Below are 12,909 nucleotides of genomic sequence, written 5' to 3'. Positions count from 1 at the left end.
TAGATAGATCAAGGCTACAGTGAGCCGTGATTGTGCCACTGCACTCCAGCCTGGGCAACAGAGTGAGACCCTGCCAAAAAAAAAAAAAAAAAGATTTTTCATAGAGCACTAATAATTCAGTGTGGTATTGGCCTGAAGTCAGAAACATTAACCAGTGAAACAGATCCATGCATACGTGAAAATGTTATATGACAGAGATAACAATGCAGATCCCTGGAGCAATTATGGTTATTCAATAGATCAGGGTCCACAACCCCAGGGCTGAGGATTGGTACTGATCTGAGTCCTGTTAGGAACTGGGCTACATAGCAGGAGGTGAGCGGCGGGTGAGTGAGCATTACCTCCTGAGCTCCACCTCCTGTCAGATCAGCAGTAGCAATATATTCTCATAGAACTCTATTGCTAACTGCACATGTGAGGGATCTAGGTTGCGTGCTCCTTATGAAAATTTAATGCCTGGTGATCTGAGGTGGAATAGCTTCGTTCTGAAACCAATCACACACACACACACACACACACATACACACACACACACACACAATTTTTCCAATCATGGAAAAACTGTCTTTCACAAAACCAGTCCCTGGTGCCAAAAAGGTTGGGGATCACTGCAACAGGTAATGTTGGGACAACCAGCTATCCATGTGGGAGGAAAATGAAATTTAAAACCTACTTCAATTTCAAAACCCCAAATCAATTACGAATAAATGAATGCCAATGAAACAGTGCCCAATCTTATTAAAAACCAGGGAAACGCAAATTAAAGTGAGATACCACTTTAAATTATTAAACAAAAATTAAGAACTTTGACAATAAAAACACTGGAAGGGGTGTGAGTGAGGCAGCAGAAAATTTCATACATTGCTGGTAGGTAGGTAGATCACACAATCACTTTAGAAAAGAGTTCTATATTACCTAGTAAAATTTGAAATGTATATATGTATATGAACCAACAAATCCAATACTGGATAAACTTTCAAAGGTGCACCAAGAAACTGATTAAAAATTTTCATAGCAGCATTGTCTTAGTTGTTTACTCACATATAAATGAGTAAAAATGAAGAAAACAGTTACCTATAACACAAGAAGGAATCTTAGGAAAATTTTTTAGTAAAAGGGGATTTTCAAAAATAGGCAAAACTAACTAATACAATGTTTGGCAATAATATGTATGTGGGAAAACTAATTCTTTTAATCAAATGAATGGCATTTAATATACGGGTTACCACTGGGGTTGTGACAGTGAAAGAACATATTTGTGGTTTCATGATTTTTAAAGGATATAGATATTATTATTCAGAGTTTCTCTCTAGATAAGTATTTCTTTTGGGTCTTAAAAACTTCTATGACCCACAGGGGAAATGCCACTAGAGTATGTACATTATATAAGTTACTGGTAGATTTGTACTTCTCACTTTTCATAATTTTCTCCCTTTTCATAATTAAGTAAGTAGTACAATAGCCTACTTGATTTGTAATAGTCTTTTACAGGATAATCATTTAATGGGGAGATGTTTATTTTTAATAACTGAAAAAGTAGGAGCCCATATAATTCCAAAGTGGTCTTATATGGATTCTATCCTTTGATTTGTAGTTGTTTTACTTATCTTACTAATTGTTTAGAATAATACTAAATGACTTATTTAGAATGTTAAAGGTACTTTGCATTCTCTGAATATGAATACCCACTAATTAATGTATAAAAACTAATAACAAGCTTGAATAAAAACTATTCATTCAATAAATGCTTGTAAAGATCTGAGAGCCCAACAATGAAAAAGGAGTTTGTGGTCACTACAGACAATAACTTACCTTTAATGGTAAAGAGTTAAAAATCTAGTAACAGTAATATTTAACAAAGCTACGTAAAATTGAGTAGCTACAAATAAGATAAATCCTACCTGAGAAAGGTACATCTCTAAGAACAGTAGGAGCCCAGCCCCTCCAAAGGGAAATCCAACCATCTTCAGATACTTTCTTGCTGACAAATCGATGCAGTTCCGTGTAAGAAAACTTCTTGGACTGCATCTTGGTTCTAATCAATTCTAGTGGACTTATCACAGTTACTGCACCAACTAATACAAACAAGTTTAAAAAAAGAAAACAAAAATAAAGCCATGTACTGTGCAAATACACATACTGTAAAAATTAATATTCATATATTTTATGATTTTTAAACTTTTATTCTATAATGTCTGAAAACCTTAAAATTAAATATCTAATGATGTCAACATAATTGACACAGATTTTTCCCTTAATAAAAGTTATTTCTTAAAAGTCTATTTTCATATATCTTACTTTTTCTGGTTTCAACTCTCTCAACGGCAGTTTCAGAAATGTTGTAATCAACCAGAACTATGAAAACCAAAGCCCATTCCAGTTACTGACCCAATAAATCCCACTCCCATTTAGCAGAGTAAACGTTCTTCTGTATAGAGTCAACTTTCCTTATGATCAAACTCTGAATCCTAAAGTTTTAAGGAAAGTGATTCAGAACTTTGGACTGAATCATGCATGATCCCACATGATACCTAGAAGTTCAGGTGAATCAGAACCAACTCTGATGTCACTCTAAAAACTCTGTCCATGATTTGACCAAGATAGGCTGAGCCCATCTCATTCTGATGGTAATCACTATTCCATATGACTTCTGGAGTATCTATCTTATATTAACAAATTAATATAAACTATAAGGCAAAATATATCATACTAATATTCTATATATTGTACAAATTATCTGTGAATGTCCCAACTTAAACAGAAGCTCTAAACAGAAATCAAAATGAAAATAAAGATTTATTACTCACATCTGGCTACAATTCCAGCAACAATTGGTATGTAGGTTTCATTTTCTCCTAACTTAGATCTCAGAAGAGCACTTAATTGATCATAGCAGGTAAAATAAATAACTGTGGCAGGAACTGCCATCACTCTGTTAGATCACACAAAAAGATTTGTTCAAAATTATCAAAAGATTCCACAGTCTTAAATTCAAATATTATTATATAAGCTAAAAAACCCTTATATTTTGTGTAAGCTAAAAACCACAACAAATTAGCCTATGAGATCAATTTTTCTTTTATTTTAAAAATGGTTAATACTTAACTTAGTAGGCAGTAGAAAGATATAAAGTAGCCATTTGCCATCCAAAAGTTTGCATTCTAGTTGTGAAGACAGTTACAATATATAGCATTAAATAAGTGCTAGCATGGTGGTGGCACATGCCTGTAATACCAGCTACTCAAGTGGCTGAGGAACTAGAATCACTTGAACCTAGGAGGCAGAGGTTGCAATAAGCCGAGATCATGCCACTGCACTCCAGCCTAAGGGACAGAGCAAGACTGTCTCTAAATAAATAAATAAAATAAAAATAAAACAAATAGGAAAAGACAAATTAAGACAGACATTTCATCTCCTTGACTTATTCTGTTTCTGGTTGCCCAGATCTTCTTTCTCATTCATAATTACCATAACATCAGAATCAGCAAAATAAAAAGTACATGAGAAATTGTAAAACATTTTTGAACTATAGACCATATATCACTCCTGCTTATAACCAGACATAAATTGTAATTAACATCATCAGAATTACATACAGTAATTTTAAGGGAATTCTAATGATATACTATTTTAAAAGAAATTATTAAAAGGGAATTATTAAATTCAAACACAAAGTTGCATGTACTGTCATGTCGATAAATATTAATGCAACAAGAAACGAGTCCATGTTTATGATATAACTAAAGAACATTCACAGACCATAGTCTGGAATGCCTAACCTTATATGGTGGACTTTGCTGCTGAGAATTTAGGAGCAGGACTGACTGGTGAGGTATTAGATCTGCCACTAACTTCAAACCTTAAGCATTGTTTAAAATAAATGCCTCAAATTGACTAATTTCCTCCATTAAAAATATAAAGTCCTTGGGAATAAATGAGACAGCAAAAGCCAAGTTATTATTTTAGATTTTTACATTTAATATTAAGAGTTTATCATGTTAATTCATGTAATCGCTAGTTAGTAGACAATTAGAATTATCTGGAGAAAGTATACATTTTGCAATATATCATAATACAGCTTTCGTAAAATGAACAAATAGACACCAAAATTTTTATTTCTGAACATGAAAAAAATTACCATATGCTTGTGCAGCAAACACAACACAGCAGGCTTGGTTGCTCAAACCTTGTATAACTTCAGGAGGGCCTATGTGCATGCCTGACGTCTGGACAACTCATGGGAATGTATCCCCTGGAGTATTCGCTATTAGAAGGTTTTTTGGACATCTGAAGCACTAAACCAACTTGTCTAGGTTGATCTGTATACTGCGATTTATGGTAAACTTCTTTCCTTCTGTGGGTTTAAAGTTTTGCTCATCACAACTGGCCTCAAAGACAGAATGTGTCCATACAACCCATGCTCAATAAAAGCCCTACACTCAAAACTCAAATGGGTTTCCCAAGGCAGAGGCACTTTGTATACTTCACAGCTCACTAACAGAAGGATAAGCACATCCTGTGCAATGCCATAAGGGAGGACTTTGGAAGCCCATTTCTGGACAACTCCTGATGTGCCTTTTTCCCTTACCGATTCTGTTTTGTATCCTTTTCCTATAATAAACCGTATCTGTGAATATAACCTCTTCAGGTCCTGCAAGTCTTTCAATACATCATTAAACATGCAGGTGGCTGTGAGGCTTAAAAAACAATACCTCAGAAAATGAAAGCATTCTAATATTAAAAATGCAAGACTTTGTCCAACCATGCTGATTATAGGATAAAATAACAACCATTATTTAGTAGAAAAAACATTAAAATTCAACTTACAGGGTAGGAGGAAGGCCACTCCATAGAGATTTAATGCCCTCATTTCGAATGATTTTTAAAAAGGCATCCTAAAATTATAATAGAAAAAAGTAATCAAAATATATCTTTAAACCTGATATACAAAAATTTATAGTGATGATTGGTAATTTGATTCTTTCAGGTATTTACATCTAAAAAAATTAGCTTTTTGGATTTATGTCTGTTCTTTTTAAAAAGGGAATTTTAACACAATTAAAATGAAGCATTTCTGGATGATACTAACTTCTTACAGAATAAAGTCCATATTACTCAGCTCTAGATTGTTCTAAGAGCTTAGAAAAAAAGCTTTTGAAAAGATTATTATAAGAAAGGAAGGAGAGCAACAGCAGAGAATTGGTTAGATAAACTCTCCTAAGCATGAAATCAGAGAAAATATTAAAATGTGCTATGTGAAATCTTTGGAGAGGAACCTAAAGTAGGCAGAGCTTCTATTAACAGACAAACTCTTATAATTTGATAACAAAAAGATAAAGTAATTAAAAATTGGCTAAGGATTTGAATATATATTTCTCCAAAGAATACACACAAATGGCCAATAAGCACATGAAAAACTGTTTGGCTGCATGCAGTGGCTCCGGCCTGTAATCCCAGCACTTTGGAAGGTGGGAGACCCCTTGAGCCCAGGAGTTCAACATCAGCCTGGGCAATATAGTGAGACCTTATCTCTACAAAAAGCTAAAAAATTTGTTGGGCACGGTGACACACTCCTGTGGTGCCAGCTACTTGGGAGGCTGAGGTGGGAGGACTGCTTCAGCCCAGCAGGGAGAGGCTACACTGAGCTGAGATCACACCACTGCACTCCAGCCTGGGCAACAGTGAGACTCTGTCTCAAAAAAAAAAAAAAAGAAAAGAAAAATAGAAAAAGGAAAAATGTTCATCACTGATCATTATGAAAATGCAAAGCAAAACCACAAATGAGATGTCACTTCATACCTACTAAATAAGCTAAAATTATAAAGACAGACAATAAAAAATACTGGTGAAAATGTGAAGAAATTGGAACCCTCAGATGCTACTGGTGAGAATACAGAATGGTGTAGCCTAGCAGTTTTTCAAAAGGTTAAACATAGTTATCACATGGCTCAGTAATTTCAACTCCAGTTATACTCTGAGAGAAATTAAAACACATATTCACATAAGGTTATAACCAAGAGAAATTAAAACACATGTTCACACAGAAACATGAATGTCCATAGAATTATTCCAAAAAGTAGAAACACCCCAAATGTCTATCAAATGATGAATGGATAAATAAAATGTGATATATTCACATAATATTACTTGGCAATAAAAGAAATAAAATACTGATACATACTACAACATGGATGAATCTTAAAACACTGTGCTAAGTAAAAGACGTTAGTCACAAAGGACTGCATCTTTTCCCAGGAAAAGGAACCCTAGTAAGACAGAAAACCTTTAGACAATAACCACTCTACTTTAACCAAACAACAAAGTGAAACTTGTGGCACCACCCAGACCCGTATCAGCAAAGGCTAAGTAGGTAGCCTAGACTTCCATCAATGTAAGGCTGACAGAAGGTCAATAAGGAACCAAGACTTTTACCCCTACCAGGTCAGCAGTAAGGCTCCTTCATCCCTCTGCTAGGGTGGTGTCACAGGAGGAATAGTGGAGAGTCAGTACTTTCACCATTGACCAGCAATGAGGCTACCCCACTACACCGTCAGTGGAAACCATGTAGAAAGCCAGAACTCCCACACATGCTCAACAGTAAAAGAGGTCTTCCCTCACACTGTGTGTCAATAGAGGCTGGGTGGGGAACCTGGACTTCTAACTCTACCCGACAGTAACAAGGTGACTCCTCCATGGAAGCAATGTCAGAAAAAGACAGCTAAAATAGAATGTTTTAAGTGAGATTAAGAGTTTAAGGGAATGCTAAAAAATGTTCAAGTAACACAAAGGAAGGCAGGAAAAGCAAAACAGAAATAGAAAACAGAACAAAGAGAAAATTTAAAAAATAATAATAGGCTTAAGTTCTAATCTATAATGCATTACAATAGTTAAACTAAGTATACTAATTAAAAGATAAAAACTGACAGAGTGAAGTTAAAATGTGACTCAATTTTATGCTGTCTAAAAGAAATTCACTTCAATTATAATGTCATAAGCAGGCTGAAAATGGATTGAAACACTCAACACATTAAAGATGTTATTCCCCTCCAAATTAACATACAAGTTGAATGTCATTCCAATACATACCCTAGCAATATTTTTTTGTAAATATAAACAGGATCAAGCTAAGATTTATGTGGAAAGACAAAGGAACTTTGGGGAGAGCAAAAACAACTTCGAAAAAAAATATAAGGACCAGATGCCGAGTCTCACGCCTGTATCTCAGCACTTTGGGAGCCCACAGCAGGAGGACTGCTTGAGCCCAGGAGTGTGAGACCAGACTAGGCAACATAATGATACTCTGTCTCTACAAAACATAAATCACAGTGGCACACGCCTACAGTCCCAGCTACTTGGGAGATGGAGGTGGGAGAATCTCGAGGCATGTAGATTGAGGAAGCAGTGAGTCATGATTGCTCCACGGCACTCCAGCCTAGGTGACAGAGCGAGGCCTTGTCTCAGAAAAAATAAAAAGAAATATAAAAATAAAGTAAGAGGAATAAGTGAATCTAATTTCAAGACTTACACGTGCAATAATTAAGACTGTGGTATTGACAGAGTGACAGACAGAGATAAATGGAACAGAATAGAAAACTCAGAAATAGACACACCTAATATGCCCCACTGATTTTTGACAAAGGTGCAAAAAGCAACTCAGCGGAGGAAATAAAGCCATTTCCACAAATGCAAGTGGACATCCATAGACAGCAACAACAAACAAACCTCAATCACAGTCTCATGCCCTACATAAAACTAACTCAAAATAGATCAAGGACTTAAATACAATTTTTATGAAAAAGTCTTCAGAGTGTAACAGTAGACAAAAAGTTCTTAGCCTTGACAACAAAAGCATGTCCTATACAAGATATTAATAAATCGAATTTCATAAAAATTAAAAAGTTTTACTCTGTGAAAGACCATGTTTAAGAGGATGAAAAGACAAACTAGAAGTGGAAAAAAATATTTGCAAACCACACATTCAACAAAAGACTAGTATCTAGAATATATAAATAACTCAAAAATCAACAGTAAAACTACAATTTTATTAGAAAAGGATCAAAAGACATGAAGAGCCTTTTTACTGAAGAGGGAAATAAGCATATTAAAAGATGTTCACCATCATTAGCCACTACGGAAATGCAAATTAAAACCACAACGAGATATCTCTACGCAGCTATCATAATTGATAAAATAAAAGTAGTGACAACACCAAAACACTAGTGAAGATGCGGAGAAATTGGATCAGTCACACAGTGCTAATGAAAAATGTAAAATAGCAGAACCAGTGTAGAAAACAGGTTAGGAGTTGCTTAAACTCTAAACATGTAATTACCACATGACTCAGCAACTGTATTCCCTAACCCATTTTTCCCAGAGTAAGTGGATGTTTGTAGCAGCTTTATTCATAATAGCCAAAATCTGGAAAAAACTCCAAAAACAAACTGTATTATATCTGCACCATGAAATAATCTATATCATGAGCAATAAAAAGGAACAGATGATTGACACACGCAACACCTGGATGAATCACCAGGTAATTATGCTATGTAAAAAATGCCAACCCCAAAAGGTTATATATGTTATGATTCCATTTATATAACATTCTTGAAATGACAAAATTACATAAATGAAGAACAGATTAGTAGTTGTGAGGACTTAAGGAGTTGGTTAGAAAAGGGAAATGGGTGTGGCTCTAAAAAAGGAAACAGGAAGAATCCTTGTGATGATGAAGTTATTCTTTATTTTAATTGTATCAATCAATGTCAAAATCCTCGTGGTGACACTGTATTAGTTTCATAAGATGGTACTACTGGGGGAAACTAAGAAAAGGGTACATGAAATCTGTCTGTATATATATTTTTAATTTTATATTATCTCAAAATAAAAATGGTCAGCTTTTTAAAAAGTTACCTCCCCCTTTTTTACACAAAACGATGAACCTATGAAAAGGTTAACAAAGGGTTAAAAAGCAAAGAAGTAGTTCCCTGTTCTCAGTTTAATATGATTCTTCATCCTCTTGCAATTAGAAAAATCTTTCACATATAAGATTAAATAGAAAATATACTGTGATTCTAAATAATATAATCACCTTACCAATGTTCCCTGGAAATTTCCTGGCTTCTTATACCACAGTTTGTTGCCTCCTTCTTCACAGACACATAGATGATCCATGAGACCATTACTATATACAAAACATTTTCCTAGCAAAGAAGATTCCAACAGCCAACAATTACCTCACATAACCTTTATTATTTTTACAGATGAACAAATTGACATCACAATGAGGAAACTAGAAAATTATGAAAAGAGAAAGAATCTTGAAAAAGATAAATAACCATCTCTACTTTTTAGGATGAAACATACATAATTAATTTGATTTGCTTAATGCTACTGCAATGCATTCTAAACTCAGAGTTGTTAAAAGTAACTGCAAATTAGTACTTTATGTTTTCAGAACTGTAGTAAGAAAATGGCTGGGCACAGTGGCTCATGGCTGTAATCACAGCACTTTGGGAGGCCAAGGTCAGGGGACCGCTTGAGGCCAGGAGTTTGATTTCAGCCTGGGCTACACAGTGAACCTCCAACTCTACAAAAAATTTTTAAAAATTAGCTGGGTGTGGTGGCACATGCCTGTAGTCCCAGTTACTCAGGAGACTGAAGTGGGAAGACCACCTGAGCCCAGGAGGTCAAGGCTGCAGTGAGCTATGATCACACTACTGCACTCCAGCCTGGGTCGGGTGACAGAGTAAGACCTACTCTCAAAAAAAAAAAAAAAAAAGTACACAAATAACTTCTTTTAAGTTTTTAAGTTATCTGAGGGAATGAAGAAAGAAGATAAAAGAGGAAAACCCATTTAGAGAGGAGAACACGGACACAAATCATTTCTATTTGTCCAGAAGAAAAATCTGTGGTAAGCAAGGGAAATTCAGACAAAAATAGAATTTTTTAAAAAATATCATTCTCAATGTACATAATGCCATGCTTTGTCTCTTTTTCTGTATCTGTACTGCTCAGTCTAGCCATTTGTCACATTCGACCTAATGTAGTAACAACTTTCTCTAGTACCAACTTCCTCCCACTTACCGGACTAAACTGTTGCCAAAATTGTCTTCTCTGCCCAACAGTATAGAAAAATACGAAGCTGTGAATTTTGTAATACTTAAGTCTGAGTGTTGCCTTCTGCTTTTATGGTTTTCTTTAACGTATAGAAAATTACCTTTTTAGCCTCTTCCTACAATCTACTCTTTCATTCATCTAAAATATCAGGGTTGTTCATTCCCTCTCACTGCTCTGTATTCAACACAGTGGCTTTGTATCTGAGCCAATTTTCTCACAGTCCAAACAGTGTGTTTTCTGCCACTTAAAATGTGGTTGCAATGCCATTATCTTTATAAACCTATAAAATACTAAGGAATTGCTAATCTTGCCTATCTTATAAAAACACATCATTATTTGTCTCAAATTCTACATAAACTACTATCCAGAAATTAATCAAGCTATCTGATAAAATAATACATTTCCAATCACTATATTCAAGCAATAGTTGTATGATGGTCATGAATGCTCTAACATGGGCACAACTTTTGGACACGGGAGTAAGCTAGATTCTAAGGTCTCTCACAAATATAATTCTGCTCTTACCTCTGAGGCACATCTACAAATACATAACCATCCTTTGCTTTAATTAGTAGGTCCATACAAATGTTATATATTTATTTTTTGCCTACACCTCATCACGTACAACTAAATGGTGAAAACAGAAACGTTTTTCATGAGGGTAAGAGGCATCTATTTTAATAAATTAGCAAATAAATATTATGCAAACAAAAATTAACACATGAACATTTAAAAATCAAACATAACATTTTTAGGGTAATTAGTACACGTACCTTTGGGGAGTGGGTTGTTTTGGGCTTGGAGTCTAATTTTAACAACATCCAGGGGTGTCACTATTGAAGATATGTAAGTTTCAATTAGCAAGTGGTATCTGTAAATTGGATAGATGTTTTACAAAGAACACAAAATACACTGATTCATACTTTTCCTCATGGCTATATAATGGGTGAGCTTATTTATCTTAAAGTAGTCTTGAATGTAACATTCTAATTTTTTGGCCCTTCAATTTTGCTAATCAGTGAAAGACAGACTAATTACTTCTCTCATGAGTACTAACTGCTATTTGTAATATTCCTACAACTATCACTCCATTAGCAATAAAGTTGGTACTTGTAAGAAAATATGCTTTCTAATAGAAGAAGTAAAAGTTCCAAAAGTCTTTGAGAATAACTTTGTATAAGTAATCAACAGTCAAATGATATTAGTCTTCCTAATCTGTCAAATTTACCTGTATCAAATAAGTGGTACAGATAATAAAAATTTGAGTACACTGGCCATAAAACATCTTTAGCACTAAATTATGTTATTCCATTTGGGCATAGCACAGTAAAGGAAAATAGTTTTAATATGCATGCTATATTTTATCCAAGTAGAAACAAATGCCAAATAATGGTTCTAAGAAAACTTTTCCTCATCTTGAGAATGACAATAATCATATTAGATTATCTCTATGAGCTTTATAACTCAAATTCTGAACTGAAAATACATCAAAAGCAATTAATTTATTTGTTCTAATCATTTGTTATTTGTATAAACTACCCAACTTAAAAATCATTAAAATGCTAAACTATCACCTAACTATGTCATTTGGCTACATCTACAAGAAGCTGACTGTAAGAAACAGAAAATTGTGATCCAGAGAAATTTAAGAAATTCCATTAGTGCAAAGTAAAGATTATTTGTAATTGTTGCTAACACAAATTGGTAAAATTCTATATATTCATTATGCTAATATTTTATTCCATCTTCTTGTTTTCTATTATAAAAAGGGAGAATCAGAAAAGTTTAATGTTGATAGGGACCCAAAAGAAATCCCAGTATAGGTCCCTAATTTACAGATGAAATAATGAATTTCAAATAAAAGTTAGATTTCAACTTGAGAATGGCAAAGCAAGGACTAAAAATTCAAGTCTCTTGAATCTCTGTCCAGGGTTGTTTTCATATAATAATATGATGAAACATTCATGGATCATAAATGATAGTATGTGTTGTGAGAAGTCAGGGACCCCCGAACGGATGGACTGGCTGGAGCCATGGCAGGGGAACATAAATTCTGAAGATTTCATGGGCATTTAACAGTTCCCAAATAATACTTTCATAATTTCTTATGCCTTTCTTAATCTCTTAATCCTGTTATCTTCATAAGCTGAGGATGTACGTCACCTCAGGGTCACTACAATAATTGTGTTAACTGTACAAATTGATTGTAAAACATGTGTGCTTGAACAATATGAAATCAGTGCACCTTGAAAAAGAACAGAATAACAGTGATTTTAGGGAACAAGGGAAGACAACCGTAAGGTCTGACTGCTTGCAGGGTTGGGCAAAATAGAGCCGTATTTTTCTTCTTGCAGACAGCCTATAAATGGATGTGCAAGTAGGGAAGACATCACTAAATTCTTTTCCTAGCAAGGAATATTAATAATTAATACCCTGGGGAAGGAATGCATTCCTGGGGGGAGGTCTATAAACGGCCGCTCTGGGAGTGTCTGTTTTATGTGGTTGAGATAAGGACTGAAATACACCCTGGTCTCCAGCAGTATCCTCAGGCCTACTAGGATTGGGACACTCCACCCTGGTAAATTTGAGGTCAGACTGGTTCTCTGCTCTCGAACTCTGTTTTCTGCTATTTAAGATGTTTATCAAGACAATATGTGCACTGCTGAACACAGACCCTTATCAGTAATTCTGCTTTTGCCCTTTGCCTTGTGATCTTTGCTGGACCCTTCTCAGGAGTTTGTGATTTTGCCCTTGTCCTGTTTCCTCAGAAGCATGTGATTGTTCTCCTTTTTG

At 34.7% G+C, this 12,909-nt stretch overlaps 1 protein-coding gene across 20 annotated transcripts in view; it reads right to left on the bottom strand.

The window, feature by feature from the left end:
- The window catches only part of SLC25A40 (solute carrier family 25 member 40), a 55,541-nt gene that overhangs the window by 11,439 nt on the left and 31,193 nt on the right, over positions 1–12,909 (bottom strand). For 14 of the 20 annotated variants that reach the window (XR_013415466.1, XR_013415472.1, XR_013415465.1 and 11 more), the window contains 5 exons: positions 10,890–10,949; positions 9,094–9,200; positions 4,828–4,895; positions 2,808–2,932; positions 1,902–2,075 (listed from right to left, as the gene is read on the bottom strand). Coding sequence is in view for 10 of the 20 variants with exons in the window: in XM_077997093.1 (XP_077853219.1) it covers positions 1,902–2,075; positions 2,808–2,932; positions 4,828–4,895; positions 9,094–9,200; positions 10,890–10,949 (534 nt within the window). In the remaining 10 variants the exon portion in view is untranslated. Of the gene's footprint in view, positions 1–1,901; positions 2,076–2,807; positions 2,933–4,827; positions 4,896–9,093; positions 9,201–10,889; positions 10,988–12,909 lie in introns of all 20 variants that reach the window. The other 6 variants (XR_013415467.1, XR_013415468.1, XM_077997095.1 and 3 more) reach the window with 1 other exon arrangement.

The sequence above is a fragment of the Macaca mulatta genome, chromosome 3, assembly GCF_049350105.2.
Source record: "Macaca mulatta isolate MMU2019108-1 chromosome 3, T2T-MMU8v2.0, whole genome shotgun sequence".
Taxonomy (NCBI): Eukaryota; Metazoa; Chordata; class Mammalia; order Primates; family Cercopithecidae; genus Macaca; species Macaca mulatta.
Note: the sequence above shows the minus strand (reverse complement) of the source record. Positions and strands in the feature narration are given on the sequence as shown.